This window comes from Sus scrofa, chromosome 15, assembly GCF_000003025.6.
Source record: "Sus scrofa isolate TJ Tabasco breed Duroc chromosome 15, Sscrofa11.1, whole genome shotgun sequence".
In the NCBI taxonomy this organism is placed as follows: domain Eukaryota; kingdom Metazoa; phylum Chordata; class Mammalia; order Artiodactyla; family Suidae; genus Sus; species Sus scrofa.
This window is the reverse complement of record NC_010457.5, coordinates 45,262,151-45,281,265: the sequence shown is the minus strand read 5'-3', so window position 1 is coordinate 45,281,265 and position 19,115 is coordinate 45,262,151. Positions and strand designations below refer to the sequence as shown.

At 44.6% G+C, this 19,115-nt stretch overlaps 1 protein-coding gene across 11 annotated transcripts in view; it reads right to left on the bottom strand.

Annotated features, from left to right (window-relative positions):
- Positions 1-19,115, bottom strand: part of STOX2 (storkhead box 2) — a 217,359-nt gene that overhangs the window by 19,896 nt on the left and 178,348 nt on the right. The window contains exon 2 of one of the 11 annotated variants that reach the window (XM_005671698.3): positions 13,231-13,350. The exons of 9 other annotated variants lie outside the window; for them this stretch is intronic. In XM_005671698.3, the coding sequence (XP_005671755.1) occupies positions 13,231-13,255 (25 nt within the window). In that variant the 5' untranslated portion in view covers positions 13,256-13,350. Of the gene's footprint in view, positions 1-13,230; positions 17,586-19,115 lie in introns of those variants that run through there. One more of the 11 variants, XM_021075618.1, reaches the window with a different exon arrangement.

Here is a 19,115-nt window from a genome sequence, read left to right as displayed (position 1 = left end):
AAAAGACAATTTTCAAAAAGTGGTTCATTAAGACCCAGCCAGCTGTCACGCACACACCTTCACACACGCGCCTCCTGTGACTCTCACCTACTCCCTGGGCTACGAATGCAATCAGCTCTCCACACTGCAGTGTGTTACAGTCACGTCCGCTCTGGTGGAAAGACTTCCACAGAGGCTCCCATCGCCTTGACAAAGAGTTGCCTTTCAAACCCAAGATCACGTTTAAATAGACTTAGTGGTGAAAGGCTTGCAACAGGGAGCTTTTTAAAGTGATTACTGGTTTTATGAACTTGGAGCTGATTTGCTTTGTAGCCGTCATGCAAATATTGACAAATGTGTTTGTGGTAACTTGAGGATTCATTCATTCAAATTCATTCATTCAAATGCTGGGTGCCCTTTGCACATCAGGCTTCTGCTGGGGGCTTAGGATTCACCCGGGAAAGTGAATAAGCCCCCCTTCCACGAACATCTCTGCCCTCAAGGAGTTTCTGTTTAAGTGGAGGAGACAGACAGACGGAAGTCCACTGTGCACCAGAGAAGGCTGACTGATAAACTCTGGGGCAGAGAGGGTAGGGCAATGTACACCCCCTGGAGGTGAGAATGAGGCTTAAAAGTGAGAGGTTTCACCAGGGTCCTGCAGCCTGAACCCAGTGGGCTCAAGTAGGAGTGTGCCCGGTGGCTGGGAGTCATAGGGTATTTTCTGGGGTGCAGTAGAGATGGGGGACAGATATGTAGGGACAGCTATGAGCAAAGAGCTGAGTGCCCAAGGCCTTCATCCTGTGCAGGGTGGTGAGCCAGAGAAGGAATTTAAGGAATGACAAAGTCAGGTGGGAATTTCAGGAAGATGACTCCGGTGGCCACGTGGAGGATGGACTTGCCATCCGGGAGGGCTGTAGCCTCCTGCACACGCCTGCATCCGACAGAGCCAAGGCAGGCAGAGGAGGCTGCCACCCCACAGCGACAGGCCGACAGGCCCTCAGAGAGACGTCAACAATCAAGGCACACAGCTGTCTTCCTTTTGCCCTCTTCTCATTGTCACAGTGGGCCATTCCAAGTCATGTTCCAAGGAAGGATCCCTTGCATCCCCCAGAGAGGCTTCCGGGGGCAGGGTAGGTTGTCCCCCTGCAGCGGTAGGGGGAGGGCAGGGAAATCTGCTCCTCCTGACATCTGGGTGCCACCTGTTTCCTACTTGGGGTTCTGTAAGGTTTCACTTAGAAAGGGGGGAAATTCTCAGCAGAGCAGAATGTCTGCAAGCTTCTCAGCTTCTTTCTCTTTTTTCCTTTTCAGGGCTGCACCCATGGCACATGGAGGTTCTTAGGCTAGGGGTTGAATTGGCGCTTCAGCTGCCAGCCTACGCCACAGCTACAGCTTATGGCATTGCCGGATCCTTAATCCACTGAGCAAGGCCAGGGATCAAATCTGAGTTCTCATGGATCCTAGTCAGGTTCATTACTGCTGAGCCACAAGGGAAACTCCCTGATTTCAGTCTTGTAATAAACCACTGTGATAGCAAGAACTGGACTGGGGTCAGCCTGTGCCCCTGAGCAGCACCCTCTGGGAAGGTATCTGGCTCTGAGGTGGACCAGCCTCCTGTGCCCAGACATGATCCCTAGCTAGATAGGGGGACTCCTGAGGCCCTTTGGGAAAGAAAGTGAACCCCGCTTGGATGGGCTGGATGAGACAGGTTTTTTTTTGTCTTTTTGTCTTTTGGGGGCTGCACCTGTGGCATATGGAGGTTCCCAGGCTGGGGTCTAATTGAAGTTGCAGCTGCCAGCCTATGCCACAGCCACAGCAATGCCAGATCCAAGCCGCATCTGCTCCTACATCACAGCTCACAGCAATGCCGGATCCTTGACCCGCTGAGTGAGGCCAGGGATCTAACCTGAAACCTCATGCTTCCCAGTGGAATTCATTTCGCTGCGCTACAATGGGAACTCCTGGATGAGACATGGTTTGATGGATGAAACCAGGTGGGAATGAAAACCACCAGGTGAGGGGGCACGTCTAACAGGTGCACCAGGTGGAGCAGCAGGAGCCCAGTGTCCAAGGTGGAAGCCTGACCACCCCCCCAACCCCCGCCTCTCTCAGCCCAGCTCAGTCTGATGCTCCCCTCTCTCCTGCATTCCTCGGGGCCTCAATCAGCTCTGCCGTAGCTCTCATACCCTGCAAGATGGGTCTGAGAAGAGGGAGACAATTCCCCAATGGCCAGAGGGAGGGGGATACCCACATCCAGAAAAGGAGAAGCCAGCAGAGGTAAAAGTCAGCAGAAACCAGGAACTGGCCTAAATTAGAACCCACAGATTGCTGGGGCCTGTGGGATGTGAGAATTATAGACAGATCGCTGAGAGATGCTTGCAGATTTTTGGTGGGGCAGCAGTGAATGGAAGCTAGAATGTGGAATTTCAGGCTCTTTCTGGGGATGGGAGTTTCACTGTGCTGGTGAAGCTCAACTCATCTTGGTGACTCAAAAATGACAGAATTGTGTGGGCTGGGACCATCTCGGTGGGCAAGCTTACTACTGCCTAGAAGAGTGTATTCAAATCTTTTGAAAACTGTTGTACCTTTCGTTCAAACAAAACCTTATTCAAAAGGCGTCTGTGTGAATGATGAACTAGCGGTGCGGGTAAGATGCAGGCGAGGGGGAAGTGTGGAGCTACTCACGTTCAAATCACCCTCCCTACGGTGGCACAGCTGCTGCCACACTAAAGATCTCTCCTGTGAATCCTTCTCTCTCCCCCCACCTTCTACAGGAGAGGATGAGGGGCAGGGAGGCTGGTTTCCTGAGGAGTTGCAAGATTGGCCAAGTGGACCACAAAATTACCTAGAATGATTTTACAAGTCAGAGGGAGAGGAAAATGGGGGGTCAGTGGACAAGGGGGGAGCTCAAAGCATGATCCAGTGCTTTTGGATCTGTGTTATCATTTGGGAGGTGAACACGTTCTAGAATTTTCCTATCATAATTAAGGATGTCTCAGAAGACTAAAGATACAAATGTACCAAATATGATTTTTTTTTAAATGCAGGTCTGTTTTCTGATTTTGTATAGGTTAAGGAGCTTGAGTTCTCTATACAAAAGAAATGACTATTATCAAAATTAGCTAGCTTAGGTCATGCTCGACCTTTTGCTTTTAGCTGAGATTTTTTGTTTCATTTAACTAACAAATACCGAAAGTTTAGCCATCTTCTAAGTTAATTTCTTTTCATTCATTGCAGCCAGTTGCAGCCAAGGGGCGGGCATGTTTTAAGTGCCTTGGAAATTCATTAGCATTGAAAAAGCTCAGTTTCACTATATTACCAAGTGTGTGCAAGACATTTTTTGTTTTGTTTTGTTACAGTTTTTGTTTTTTGACCACACCTACATCATGTGGAAATTCTGAAGCCAGGGACTGAACCTGAGCTGCTGCAGTGATGATGCTAGATCCTTAACCCTGTGCCACAAGAGAACTCTCTGTACAAGACTTTTTAACTCAGACTAGAAACCGAATGGAATTTGGATGCTCTAAGTGACTATCTGCATGTCATCTAGTTTTTATACTGCACTAAGATCAATTATTTTCCACTCCCATCCCACCCCTAGCCCCACTGGCCACCCTGTCTCTTTTATGCCCAAATCCTTCCTGGATTGCCTTCCTCCACCCCATCTCCAGTGCAACCCCTACCCCATTCCACCATTACCTCTCATCTGGCCCATTATGATGGCATGATGACTCCCAGCCCTCCCTTCTACCCGGCACTCCTTCTCCACAGACCAGCCAGGCCTTCTAGAAAAATCTAAAACACGCCACTTCCCTGCATGAGATCCTACAGTGACTGCCTGCTGCTCCTAGAAGGAGATCAGAACTCTTCACCAGGACTATGATGGCCAGAGCAGGGTCTGAGTCTGTCCACCCACCTCTGGGACCACCCTCCCTCCCCACCTCCTCTCTCAGCAGGCTCACAATCTCCTCTGGTCTTTGAATGTGACAAGCTTCTCCACTCAGAGCCTTTGCCTTTATTGAGCCCCTGCCTGGGATGCTACTGGCACTGATCTCTCTAGGAAGGGCTCCTTGTCCTTCTCTGGGGCTCCAATTTAGGGGCCTCCTTAGGAGCCCTGTGCAGGGCGCCTGATCTAACACTGTCCCAATGCCACAGCGCACTCTCCCTCTTGTTACCCAAGACTGTGGTTTATAATAAGAAATATGTTTGCAGAGTTCCTGTTGTGGCTCAGCAGGTTATGGACCCAAGTAGTATCCATGAGGTTTGACCCCTGGCCTTGCTCAGTAGGTTAAGGATCCAGCGTTGCTGCAAGCTGTGGTACAGAGCAGACCTGGCTCAGATCTCGCACTGCTATGGCAGTGGCTCTGATTTGACCCCTAGCCTGGGAACTTCCATATGCCGTAGGTGCAGCCCTAAAAAGCAAAAAGAAAAAAAAAGAGAGAGAGAGAGAGAGAGAGAGAGAGAGAGAGAGAGAGAAAAGAAATATGTTTGATCTTCAGCCCCATATCCAGCACAGAGCTCCTAAAACCCGTGGAACTTCCTAAGTGATGTGAGAAATCAAGGTGTCTTGTTATGTGAGTGAGGTGACTTGGACCAACACCTGAGGATGGGCCCATAGCCTAGAGAACCAACCATGTGGTTAGAGGGTTGAAACTTTCAGCCCTGCCCCTGACCTCCCAGGAGGGAAAAGGGGCTGGAAGCTGAACTGGCATAGTCGTCCACGGCCAATGGCTTCATCAAGCATGCTTTGGTAATGAAGCCTCCATAAAAAACCCAAAGGGTGGGGGTTCAGAGAGCTTCCAAGGTTGCTAAACATGTGGAAATCTGGGGAGAGTGTTGCACCTCAAGAGGGCATAGAAGCTTTGTGCCCTTCCTCCTCCCTGCCCTGTGCATCTCTTCCACCTGGCTCTTCTGAGCTGTTCTCTTAAGACCCATAAGCTGCTGTAGCAAATTAAGTGGACCCAAGGAGGAGGTCATGGAAACCTCCAACGTACTGCCTTTCAGAATCACAGGTGACCTGAATCACAGGCTTGCGACTGGCACCTCAAGTGGGAGGGCGGCGAGGGCAGTCTTGTGGACTGAGCTCTGAACCCGTGGGATCTGATCCTTTCCAGGCAGATGGAGTGGAACTGGGGCGGGTTGCAGAACACTCAGCTGATGTTGGAGAACCTCTGGTGGAGTGAACGCCCCCCTCCTCCACTGGGCGTGGTCTCAGGGTCTCAGCAAGTCCTTGTCTTCACTCTTTGAGTGTGTGCACGTGTGTCTGCTTGTTCCGGTGTTACTGTCTGTCTCACCCACTAGAAGGAAACATGAACCCCACATTCCCACTACGTTCTCAGAGCCTAGAATAATGTACCAGACACCCAGTATATGTTTCTTGAATGAATGAATATCCACTTTTAACATTTTAATCCAACGAATTGCTCAGGGTATTTAAAGCATTGTGATTTTATCATATATTTTGCTAAATAATTGCAAAATAAACAAAAAATTTAATAAGAGACCAAATACACTTGACCATGCAATTTCTAAGACTGCCGCTTCTAACTTCTCCCCAAACACAGCAGTCACTACAGAAAAAATAATCATATTTTAAGCAAGGTGTAAGACAGGCATTTAAGATCTATACAAAAAGAATTACAGGTATCGATCAACACACCATAACACATTATTCAAGTTTACCATGATTTTCTGTGGATCATATATCAGATCTACTCAAGGAGCCAACTGGCCATTCTTAAAATATGCTACTAGAAAATCTTTCCAACAACTGGACCACATTCATGGTCAAAGAAGAAAACAAGGGAATGTAAATACCACTAAAATATTGTTGGTCACCATAATCTATGGAAACTACCACATTCTGCATAAACTATGAATTGTGACCTGTCTATAATTTATAGGCTAGATGTCTCTATTGTCAGAATTAGTACTGAACACATTCATAAAGAAAAGTCCTGTAAAAGTTCATAACTACTTTGAGGGCTAACCAATTCTTGCTAACAGCTATAATTCTGTCCTACTGTTCTAGAAAGAAGGGGTAAATAGGTTTTTATTTCAGCTTTATTTTCTTACAAACATCCATTTAAGTACAGTTCTCAGGGAACATCTGTCAAAGCCAAGATCATTTAGGGAGAACCAAGCACAGTGCCTTGGACAGAGTAGTAAGCAATCAATTACTGCTAAATGAATTTCAAATGTGAGACGACATGACAGTATTTCAATTCTAAGCAAACTTTTCAGATTTTATTTATTTATTTATTTTGTCTTTTTTCCATTTCTTGGGCCGCTCCCGCGGCACATGGAGGTTCCCAGGCTAGGGGTCGAATCGGAGCTGTAGCTGCCGGCCTACTCCAGAGCCACAGCAACGCGGGATCCGAGCCACGTCTGCAACCTACACCACAGCTCACGGCAACGCCGGATCCTTAACCCACTGAGCAAGGGCAGGGACCGAACCCGCAACCTCATGGTTCTTAGTTGGATTCGTTAACCACTGCGCCACGATGGGAACTCCACTTTTCAGATTTTAAAAGCCTTTAACATGAGATTTCAAATATCTCAGTGAATATTTGGACATTACTTTCATTTAAGGAACTAGTCAGCTGAGAAGCATGAGGACAGAGATAAATGTGACTGGTGGGGCTGAGATGAGCGGAAGATGAGGACGCAGCGCTAGAGGCGGGAGGGAGCATGCGCAGGGCATGAAACAGTGCGCTGCGCTGGAGCAGCTGGGGGCGTGTTTTGGCACAGCTGGAGCATGCTGGTGGTGGGATGGAGAGAAAAGTAGGAGCCAGATCCTGGTTGACCAGGAGGCTGAGATCTTACCCTCAATGCTGGAGGGAACCGTGTGTGTGTTTATACAGAGGAAGTACATGACATGTTTGTGTGAGAAAATCACTCGTGCAACTGTGGGGAACAAACTGGTGGCTCTTACAATCTCCAGGCAGTTGACAAGGAGACTCTGATTTCTGCCTGTTGAAATCAGATATATGCTGACTTTCTCTGTATTTTTTTTTTTATTTTTTATTTTTTTACCTTCTACAGCTGGTGACTTCCACCTTGGAAATACATTTATCACACACATGCATTTTTACAATTTAACCCATCAATCTATTCTCCCTTCTAACTTCTGGAATTATTTCAAAAAATGCTCTCTTGCATAACTCATCCTTCCAAGAAATCTATTTGAGTGTCTATTAGATACCCCAAACCTTTGGGCACTCGAGTTCCAAAACTGTTCCTATCTTGGTTCTATTTGTATGTGTGTGGGGAAGTACTTTAATAAAGCTCTGTCCTCTCTGACTGGTCTTCTGTCCATTTCCCCCACAGTCACTAATTGAGGTTCTCTGTACTCCCTAACTTTCACACATGAGGGGGGAAAATATAACTAAGAAGATGTGATTTCCATGAAGAAGTTTTCTGAAGAAGCTTACATTCATCCTTCTCAGGTGGTACCTAAAAGATACCTGCCAGAAAAGCAAACACAAATCTATTTCCTTTTGTCTTCAAGAACCCATCCTCCTACAACTCTATACAAAAAGGAAAGCCATAATCTTTCCAGGTGAACCACACCACAATAAGCTACAACCTCGAAAGTACCAGAAATCCACCTTCTGTCTTAGCCTTCTTTAAATACTCTTTTTTTCAAGCACCAGCATTCCATTTGAATTATCCCATTTGCCATTTTTTAAATTTTCTTTTTCTTTTCTTTCTTTTTTCTTTTTGCTTTTTAGGGCCCAACCCATGGCATATGGAGGTTCCCAGGCTAGAGGTCAAATCGGAGCTACAGTTGCTGGCCTATGCCACAGCAACATAGGATCTGAGCCACGTCTGCGACCTACACCATAGCTCACAGCAATGCCAGATCCATAACCTACTGAACGAGGCCAGGGATCGATCCCACAACCTCATGGTTACTAGTCACTACAGTGGGAACTCCCTGTTTTCCATTTTTATTCTGTTTTCCATCCTAAATGTCACTGTACTCTGTACTCTGGATCGAAGCATTACCTTTGACCTGAGATGAAGTTTGTGAACCAAGGTAACCTATTTACAAATGAAGTTCTGAAACTACTCATTTATCATTGGGAAATTCCCAATATAAAAAGATATTCAAGAAATATTTTTATAAGTACCCCATCTCTTGCAATTATCACTCTACATCTGTTTCCTCATCTGTAAGATGAGGGTTTGAATGACATGATTTCAAAGATTTCTTCAGGCTCTCAAGTTCTGTGATTCTCTATCAATGCAGCAGAATTCTGGCATAAAAGCAAAACACAGTCCTCGTGTCTGTCTTGACTTTCATCTTGCTAGAGAAACCATTCTAATGCTCATCCAATCTGAAAAAGGAGGCTTTAATTTTTAAAAGGGTAGTGAAATAGACTGGCTATTAATTTTTTCCTTTGTAATAAAGGCTGCCTCATTCACTCTTTTCTAATTCAAAGTCCTGCTCAGCTTTGCTCCTTGGACCAAAGTATGCCTGTTTTTGTTCTCCGGACTGCAGAATTAACACTAAAACTAAAATTACAGATGCTAATAAAGTTACCACATGCAGTAGATACCGTAACTCATAAAAATGGTCAAACATGCCTGTAAAATGTACAGTGGGCACAGCGATAATACAAGTCTATTCCTTTCAACAAACTATTCATAGAAAGACGAATGTGCTGAGTTTTCTCTTCTATACCCTTGGGAAATCATAAACTCTCTGAGGTTAAGGGAACAGCTTCTAAGAGGCAGAGGATCAGACAAATCTTGTGTTTTACAATTTAGTTCAATTTATTAACCCCAATTTTATGTATAAATGTTGTTCGATCCTCTTAACAGACAGTCTACTAAAATATTTTTTAAAGGCTATTCTAAAAAAACACACACTCCCTTCCTAGGTACCCACTTGCAGACCGAAACAGCCTTGCAGGAGGGCAGAACATACAGCCCCCATTAACTCACTTGCTGCTTCATTTAAGCAGCTTTCCTTTGAAAACAAATTACTATGCTTGACTTTCGAATGTTTGTATCTGAAATTTAAAAGGAACGGGCATTGAAAAAGGCACTTTTACCAGTTGCTGGCATGTGTGGCTTAAATGCCACAGATCTCAAAAATGTAAAGCTCAGCCTTCACTGCAAGTGTGGATTGCAATAAAGTTGACATAAAAACAAAAAAGAATTTTAGAATATTTAGAAATTCTCTTAACAGCTTTTCTAAAGTAACCTAGTGCTTTATTTCAATAGTTGATGGGGTTCTCTTAAAGAAGGTCTAATTCCTAAGCTATTACCTGAATAAATTGTTTTGATTCAAAAGAAAATGTAAACAAGGGGGTCCCGTTCATACCACAGTTAATGGTGTCTATTAGCTGGGACGTACTAAGAAACTTCCAACGAGAGTCAAGTTAAACAAGAGTGGTCATGGGGGCAGATGGCACGTACACACACAAAAACGGGTTAACGTCCAGCCATCCCCGAATCTGCTTAGTGGTCTGTCTAATGCAGGGAAGCTCTAGGTGTAATGACAGATCAATTGGTTCATTGGTTTAGAGAAGAAACCCATTATCTTCCCCAGTCTACAAGCTTTCATTAGTCATATTAGCTATCACTCTTGTTACTGAGATTTGACTACTGATTTAAAACAAACAAACAAACAAAAAACTGTCATTGGATAAGCAGAGATGGACAAGCCACAAAGGGTGAAGAATCAGATAGAGAAAGCAATCGATGGATGGTGAGAATCCTAGCTAGGGAGTTGTCTTCACCATCACCAAGGATGATGACTGACATCTCTCTAATTACAACCATCGAACACTTCTGGACTGATCTATTGCAACAGATTTGCAGCTGAAAAGTCAGGATGGAGATATGAGCCATCAGGTCAATTATCTCTTTCCGCAATTCAAACCTTTGTTAAGAAGGCTCTGAATTATAACCCAAGTGGGTATATGCTAGCACTAGGGAATAAAACCTATTCATACATCGGGCCCTTAAAAGCCTGCTAGGTAAACAGGTGCTACACATTAAGACTCCAATAACTGCTAGGATGTTTTCCATCACCTGCAGCCTCCTTGCTCCCTAGTTCCTCACCCAGGGCTAAAGTTAAGACCATTTACCATCAGCAATAAAATCATGATGAAATACCAGTCCTAGATGACAACAGAGTAATAAGAGGTCTCAGATGTCATGAAATTCTATAAGGTGCCAGGCTAACAAGAGTCCTGTGCAAAATAGTGTCTTCCTTTTTTTCTATAGGAGCATCACGTAGGACTGAATTTAAGTCCCTATTTCAGTGCTATCACGTACTTCTCTTCCTTCTCCATTCAGAACCTAGCCTAACAGCAGAGACATATTAGAGGCTCCAAATTCCGCTGATGATGTTTTTCAATTGTAGTTCAATAAATCAGTCTAAAATCTCTAGGGTCATGCTCTTGCACTCTTTTGACGTTAGAATCACCATAGCTGATTCTCAACCTTTGAAGTCTTCGCTTCACCCGTTTAGATGACACTACTGCACTGTGACCAATTTCTGTAAAATACAGTTTTAACAGAACAAGAAGGCCTAAATAAATACAGCTCAAATATATATATTGACAGTTCCCAAAGTACAGCCAAAGCATAGAGAAAGACTACTACCAACTCCACGGTGAGCGCACACCTACCATCTGCTCCAGCTGTCACTGAAAGGATTATAGACAAGTACACTGGGACAAAAGAGTACAAAAGGCCAGCCAGGCACACATACACAGAGAAAACTCCCAACTCACTGTACCAGAAGTAACTTTTTTCTCCAAAGTCTGGCATTACAAAACAGTGGTAGAGGCCATGGACTTTGCAACTGAAACTTTAAGTTCAGAGTCCAGTTCTGCGCCTCATTGGCTGTGTGATTTGGAGCAAATTAAGCCATAGGTTGAGTGTCAATATCATCTTTTGTAAGATGTACAGAGTGATGTTCACTTCATGGAGTTACTGAGAGGATTAAATGAGATAATGGATGTTGACGGCTTACATGGTCCTGAGACCTAATAGATATTTAATAAATGGTAGTTAGTATTAAAATTATTGTCCCCAAAACTATCTAAATTTATTCATTTTACTCTTTTATAGAGTTTGAGTTTCTACAAATAGGAAAATCATTTGGTCATTTTTTAAAATGTCTTTAAAAAAAAAATCCTAACATTTGTGGGAAGGTTAGAGGCAGTGGTCTTTCTTACACTAGGCATGGATTAGTTTTGTCAGATTGCTCACCTCTTGATTCTTATCTGTGAGTGAATGGAATATTTTGCCTGGGAGGCAGAACAGTTAAGATATATTATAAACATACAGCATTTGGGATGTATTATGGGGCTGGAAGAGAATGGGAAACATGCATTACAGGGGGACTTTGGAGAGCAAAGACCATTAGGAGACGGGAAATTGTTTGGACAGAGAGTTGCAAGGATACAGAGAAAGTTGGCCTATTTTCAGATTTTGGCTGGGCCAATTTTTCCCCAGGAAAGGGAAAGGAAACTCAGCATTTAAGTCCTCTTAGTGCCAAAGATCAGTGATGCTAGGAGTTAAATAGTTTCTGATGGAACCTGGGATGCAAAGATACATTATGTTTTTCTCTTATCAACCATGTATGATGTGGTTTCCATATGCAGGGAACTTCCAGATGACTTGAATTGTACAGAAAAGGTACAAATCTTAATCTTTGCCTTCAGTGAGTAAACAATAATATAAATGTGTAAAAATACAAGCAATTAGGAGTTCCCATTGTGGCTCAGTGGTAACAAACCTGACTAGCATCCATGAGGATGTGGGTTTGATCCCTGGCCTAGCTCAGTGGGTTAAGGATCCGGCGTTGCCGTGAGCTGTGGTGTAGGTCACAGATGCAGCTCAGATCCTGTGCTGCTGTGGCTGTGGCATAGGTCAGCAGCTACAGCTCTGGTCTGACCCCTAGCCTGGTAACTTCCATAGGCTGCAGGTGTGGCTGTAAAAAAAAAAAAGGCAAAAAAAAATATAAGCAATTATAACATATTCCCATTATTATTTAAAACATCCTTAGAAGAGCTATAAGAAGAAAATACAAAAATGGCTAGTAAATTAACTCTATAAGAGGAATTTGATCTAATTGTATCTATGGATCATCTATCTATCTATGAAGAAAAATTCATTCTGTGATAGGACTAAAAAATGACCTCCTGTTGGAGTGATCGGAGAAATCCTTATGTGAGTGGGAGACTTTGAACAGCATGAGTAGAGCTGATGGTGTGGGGATAGTACATTCTCAACATGGTATGATATGACCAAGCAGCCCGTGAAACTGACTCAACATCCTCAATTTGCACTGAAGATGCCAAGTACTATGCACAAAGAAACAGCATCTTTCCAACGAAGAAAGGAAACAAGCATTCTTTCCTTCAGTGAAAGACTGAGCTATGGGGGTGGATATGAGAGCAAAGAGATGTTCAAGGAGCCTGTCCAATGTATGGCTTGCATTACTGAAAAATGTTCTAATTATTATTACAAATTACATTTAATGCTCTCAGAAATATTTTTAATAGAAAGTGCTAAAACCATAAATTTGATGAGCTGGTAACACCATGCTTTCATATTTGCCAAGTTTCACTTTGGAAACACAGCATGGAATGCACCTTTGAGAACCATATTTTACCATCTCTCTATTTAAAAAAAAAAAAAAAAAGGCTTTTGTGTGAAGAGCCCATGGATGTTGTAAGAAAACAGCTCTGTCATAATCTGAATCCTAAAGCAGACTCTGTTGAAATATGCTTACTTCCTTAGCAGTTAATAGCAACCTCTGTATGATGTTAGTGTTGGAAACAGTCCCTAAGCATATAAATCAGGCTTTCTGGGATTTTAGTGCATTGCATGTAGGTTAACAGGCCAACTAACTCACCAAATGTAGGGACCAGATTGAGAAGAAAGAACTTCAAATAATCTTTACTGAGTGCCTCCATCAGAGGAGTGGGAGAGAGACTACGGCTGATGGAAACCTGAAGCAGTTTAATTACTTCCTATGCGCAAATCCTAGAGCTGACTTTTCAGTTCTGATGTGAGGCTGGGGATGAATCATGCAGGCGAGGGGGCATCTGGTGGGCACCTACAAGGGGGTGCTTCCGCTGCCTAAGACTGAGGCTGAGGGTGATTTTCACAGCAAGACCATGTTTCAGATGACAGGGCACATGTACAGAAGGGAGGTGGTAGACATTTGACCGTATTTCTTTGCACACAACAACTCTTGAAAGAAAAGCAGGGGAGACCTACCTGACCCTTTCTGGACTGGCTCCATCCCCCAGGTAGCTTTGGCGCTAAAGCCTGGTGCATGCTAGGGGGTAGCATTCAGGCACAAGAAGGAGCCAGTAACAGAAACGGACGTCCTAGAATCTGGAATAAGAAGAAACAGTAAACTTAATATCCTCAACAGCATTGCAGACTGGCTACTGAGGGTGCATGGGACACAGTAGGAAGCAGGTACTTTACCATGGTACACCTACTTTAAAAAAAAAAAAAAAAAAGAGTTGCAGAACTTCGGCCCTTCTCATTCAGGGCTTGAGATACTGGTAGGAGCTCAGTTCGAAAGCTGGCAAAAAGCCCCTTTCAAAAGCTTTGTGGATGGACTTTGCTGGTTATGATTTTGGGGGACAGGGGAATTCTCTTTACCACCCTTTCCTCCTATTTGCATGCAACAGCTGAAAGCCCATCCCATGCCTAGGCCAGCTACCACGGCCACTGGTCCTGAGCCAATAGCCCACTGCAGTGCCTGGGGAATCTGCAGTGTCACTCCTCTTCTGCCTTATGCTCTGCAAAGTGAAGTCATAGGAACGGATCAGCCAACCTGACTTCTCATTACCCTGCCCAGAATCCTTTGTGAGCTGAAATGAGTCATCACTCCCAGAAAAGCTACAGCCTCTGGTTGTCGGTAAGGGCTCCTTTGTTTGTGCAGTGGGGGCCTCGGGCCTGAGAATGCACGGGAGGGGGGTGGGGGACAGCCAGTGGCACACCCTCCTCTCTCTCCAAAGGGCCCGCCCTTACCCCCCCTCCAAGCACCGAGCACCAACTCAGACCTTTCCATCCTTAAAACAGGCAAAAGGACACATACCTCCGGATGCTTGGAGAAAACATACACACACACATTAACATGGATTCGGCATCATATACTCACCAGTTTGTAATTATAAACCTGACACATGCGCTCTCTCTTTTTTTTCCTTTCTTTCTCTCTCTCTCTCTCTCTCTCTTTTTTTTTTTTTTTTTTTTTTTTTTAAGGCTGGCTTTTCCTTGTGGAGAAGGACACGTCTGCCTCCTGTGTGTAACAGGCGGTCCTACTGTACCAGGATCAAAGTTTAGCTGCAGCAGCGAGCTATTTGTCATAAATTCCAGTGGCTGGGCAAGTCATCACAAGCCTGGGTCTCATCATTGCCGACACGCCGCCGGCGGGCTTGCAGCAGAGGCAGCCAGCGAGCCAGTGCAGCTCCTGCCGCCGCGGAAGGCAGCGTGGGGAATGAGGTCACTGTGTCAAGAGCTCGTCCTCAGCGGGAGATGCTCCGGAGCTCACCACACCACTGAAACTGAACGGGCTCAGATGATTCAGAGGATTTTTTTTTACATCACGGAGCCTCCTCTGCTTTTTCTTTTAGAAAAATTCTTTTTAGAATTTCTGCATCTAAGATCAGTAAGGTTAAAAAAAAAAATCCCTTCCAGATCTGTGCAAAAACATCCTTCTCATGGCACTGTTTGCACCGCACCCTACCCCACTCCTAATGAGCCCCACGTGTAATCACTCATGCATAGGCACGTGTACATATTGTATTTACACACACACACACACACACACACACACACGGACACACATACACACGAGGAACTTCTTTCAGCAGAAACGTAGAGCAAATGATTCATCTCTATTTGCAGTACCAGAAACAACACAGGAACAGATCAAGAAGGGAAGGGGTGGGACTAGGGAGAGAGAAGAGGATGAGAGGAACAGCTACCAGCACATTAAAACCAGAGAAAAATGGAGTTCATAAGAGGAAAAGACTAATCAAGGACACCAGGAATGCTGTTGTGTTAGTAATAATACTGCCCCAACTCCCCCATACACAGTAGTAGCAAAGCAAGCACTTCCCACTAGCTCACTCAGGATCCAAACAGATGGCGATAAATTATCCCCTGCTCAGAACCTGAATAGACTTGACTGGCCAAGGATATTTGCCCAGCAAATTCTCCCCATCCTCATCAACACAGTAGCTAATGGACAATATAGATGACATAGACAATGCAGCCCGAGCTGGGAAGTGCAGATGTGTAATGATGCTCTCAGCAAGATGCTGCCGCATCTCTAGTTAGAAGGATCCCCAGGCGAAAGCCCCACAAGAATCACACCCTCTCTTGACACCTGTGATTTAGCCCATCTCCAAGGACCTCTTCCCACAGAGCTGGGGTACATCCAAGCCAGGACACACCCTCCCCTCCAAGCTGAATCCTGTAACCCCACACAGTGACTTCTACCCTGCCTTCGGAAAGCCAGAAAATATATAACCTCCTTCTGTATGGCAGCTCATCCAACATCTGCAAGTAATAATCCCATCCCTGTGTTCCAAGCCATCTCTTCTCTAGCTGCCCACAGTTTGGGACACTGGAAGTAAGGTACATACTCTATGTTCACTGATGGATCCTTGGGAATATTTGACCTCAACATTATTAAACAAAGCTTCTTCAGCTCCTTCTACCTTCTGACACTTTTCAAATCCTCCGCCCTCATGGTTCCCTGCCTTTGCTTCCCCTCGGGCATATCAATCTCCCTCTTAAAATGACCTATGAAGAACCAGATAGACCCCAGCTGTGTCTCGCCCTGCCCCCACCCAGCACCATAGCCCCCTCCCACGCTCTGGACTCTATATTCTCCTGGTCTAAGACTGTGGTGGGTTTTTGGTTATTGCCATGCTTTCAACCCCTAGACAATTTTTTCCACATCATCTGTTATTCAATCAGGTCTCATTCATGCAGTTAAAAAAAAAAAAAAAGAAAGAAAAAGAAAACCACATCAATTATGCCTTACATGCCTCCTCAGAAATGGACTGGTCGTGATTTTCCCTTCCAGTCTATTCATTCCTCTTGTTAGATGTGCCACCTGGGCTCCCATCTGAGACAATGACTCAGCTTGTGGCCCACTCAGCACCTCCTCCTAAGGCACTGCACCCTTACTCACCTCTCTCTGAGTTTGGTTATGTTCGTAGTCCTTATAAATCCACCTAATTCAGCCCATTCCTGGGAGGCACATCTGAAAGGAGGCCTAATAAACCCTGCACTTTAAGAAGGCAATGACGTAATTATGTAAAAGTTAAGATCTAACTAGAGATCTCTTGACCCCTGGCAATTTAAGAGCCCCTGGGGAAGAAGCTCTAGGTCACTGGCCCACCTCTTGATGGCTAAAATCTCAAGTCTCCTCTAAAATACAGAAAAGGTTAAGAACATGGATACAGAAAACAACAACAAAACATCAAAGGAAAGGGATGAAAAATTACAACCAAGAATGTATTCAAATTTTCTAGTATCTGAACATGTACATTTCCATCTACATGTGGGCCTACTATGCCCATATAAAGAAACTCATCTAAGCTTTACTAGGGCCCACTAAGTGCTGTGATCATCATCATCAATTTTTTTTTTCTTTTTTGGCTGCCCCATGGCACATGGAGTTCCCAGGCCGAGGATCAATTCTGAGCTGCAGCTACAACCTAAGCCGCAGGAGTTTTGGCAATGCTGGGGTGCAACATGTGTCCCAGTGCTCCAGAGATGCTGTGGATGCTGCTGCACCACAGAGGAACTCCTCCTCCATCATCATCATCATCATCATCACCATTTTTAAAGAGATTAACTGCCTTCCTCCAGCTTCTACAGCTGCTAAGTGGCAGGGGTAAGATTTGAACCTGGGAGAGGAGGCACCAGAGTCTGCCTCATGACTCTTATAATAAAATAACCGTAAGATAAATCACAATTTAAAAAAAAAAAACCTTATCCCTCAATTTGAACCTTGAAATTGAAGCCAACTGGCTTGGTTAGCACCTGAGGCCAGCGAGGTGAAGCTCACAGGCTGGGTCGCCTGTGCTCAGATCTACAGCCCCTGAGGGACTGTGTTCTGGCCTCAGCTGCAGACTGCTACAGAATGGCCATGCAAAGGGATACAACTGACTGGCCCAAACCATAACCCCAACCTCACTTTGCAGTCCTCCTGAGGAGTTTCATGATGGACACTTATTAGCCTCAACTCAGAAACAAAGGCACATCTTTGATACCAGTCTGATAGAGAGATAAAGGCAAGACTCAACCACAGACATCATTAGCAGTGCTCCTCCTCTGCCTGGCGCCTCGTGCTCCTTTGAATAACAGCTTCGGTGCTACAGTCGAGACTTACAAACATCATAGAGAACATTGCAGAGGTGATTTCTTTGGTGGATGAGGTTTGGGCAGAGGTCCTGTTTGGCATGAGACTGGTTCCTTGGCAGAAGAAGCTTCAGCTCCACGTGGTGACATGGTCACACAGGGTCTTTTTTTTTTTTCTTTTTTGTCTTTTTAGGGCCACACCCGGGGCATATGGAAGTTCCCAGGCTAGGGGTGAATCAGAACTATAATTGCCAGCATACACCACAGCCACAGCAACTTGGGATCCAAGCCATGTCTTCAACCTACATCACAGTTCATGGCAATGCCAGATCCTTTACCCACTAAGCGAGGCCAGGGATCAAGCTCTAGTTGGGCTTGTTAACCACTGAGCCATGATAGGAACTCCACTCAGGGTCTTTAAAAATGCTTGGGAGTATGGAATTGCGGTTGCCAAGGAGGTGGAGTGGGAGGAGAGGGATGGAGTGGGAGGTTGGGGTTGGCAGATATAAGCTATTATACACGGAGGGGATAAACAACAAGGTCCTGACATATAGCACAGAGAACTCTATTCAATATCCTATGATAAACTGAAATGGAAAAGGATATTTTAAAAAGAAGGCATATATATGTATAACTGAATCACTTTGCTATACAGCGGAAACTAACACAATATTATAAATCAACTATACCTCAATTTAAAAAAAGTAAAGTTAAAAACCTGCTTGGATAACTAATGGTATAGCATGTCTTAGAGTGACTGTACTTGGTAAAGAAGAGCCACAAATCTCCTTAAATCAATTACAAATATTTACTGGGTGCCTAATTGCAAATGTTTAAGAGAGTATATACAATGCAGGGTATATGCATTGGTACACAGACTTTTTCATGAACAGATGACACGATCTCCACTCTCAAAGAAGCTTCTAACGCACTTGAGGAGATAAGATATTTACAGGTAAAAAGTGCCATGAAGACAAGACAGGATCTGTCAAAGGGGAGGAACAGTTAATAGGCACCTCTAAAAATTCATGAGAAAGAGCTTGGGGGATTCCCTTTGTGGCTCAGTGGTGACTGAACCAGACTAGCATCCATGAGGATGAGGGTTAGATCCCTGGCCTTGCTCAGTGGGTTGAGGATCTGGCCATGAGCTGTGGTGTTAGGTTGCGAACACAGCTCAGATCCCGCATAACTGTGGCTCTGGCATAGGCTGGTGGTTCAGTTCCAATTGGACCCCTAGCTTGGGAACCTCCAAATGCCTCGGGTGCGGCCCTAAAGACAAAAAAAAAAAAAAAGACAAAAAAGAAAGAAAGTGACTGGGCTGAAGCAGCTAGGAATGGTTTCAGGGGAAGAGCAGGTTCATCCTAGAATCTGAACCAAAGGAAAAGGGTGTGCCATCAGTTAGAACATGAGCACCGTGAAGAGAGGGGTTTCTGCACGCTCTGTTCTCAGATGTGTTCTTCAAGAGAGCCTAGTGGATGGCAGGCACTAAATCTGTGCTGAATGAATGAATGAATGAATGACCTGGAGAGAGGAAGTATGAACCAGGTATGGAAGTACTGGTGGGGGGTAGGTGGGGGACAGTGAGGTAAGGGCAGAAGGTTCTTACTGGGGAGCCAAGGGAAAGGAGGCAAGAAGGGATGACCCAAGATCAGATTTAGAAATCTTTTAACGAAAAAGAAAATGATCCACCTTATACTTGTGATCAATTTCATTTATTAAAGCCATTAATAAATCTCCTTCCTAAGAAGCATTACCCCCATGCGAAT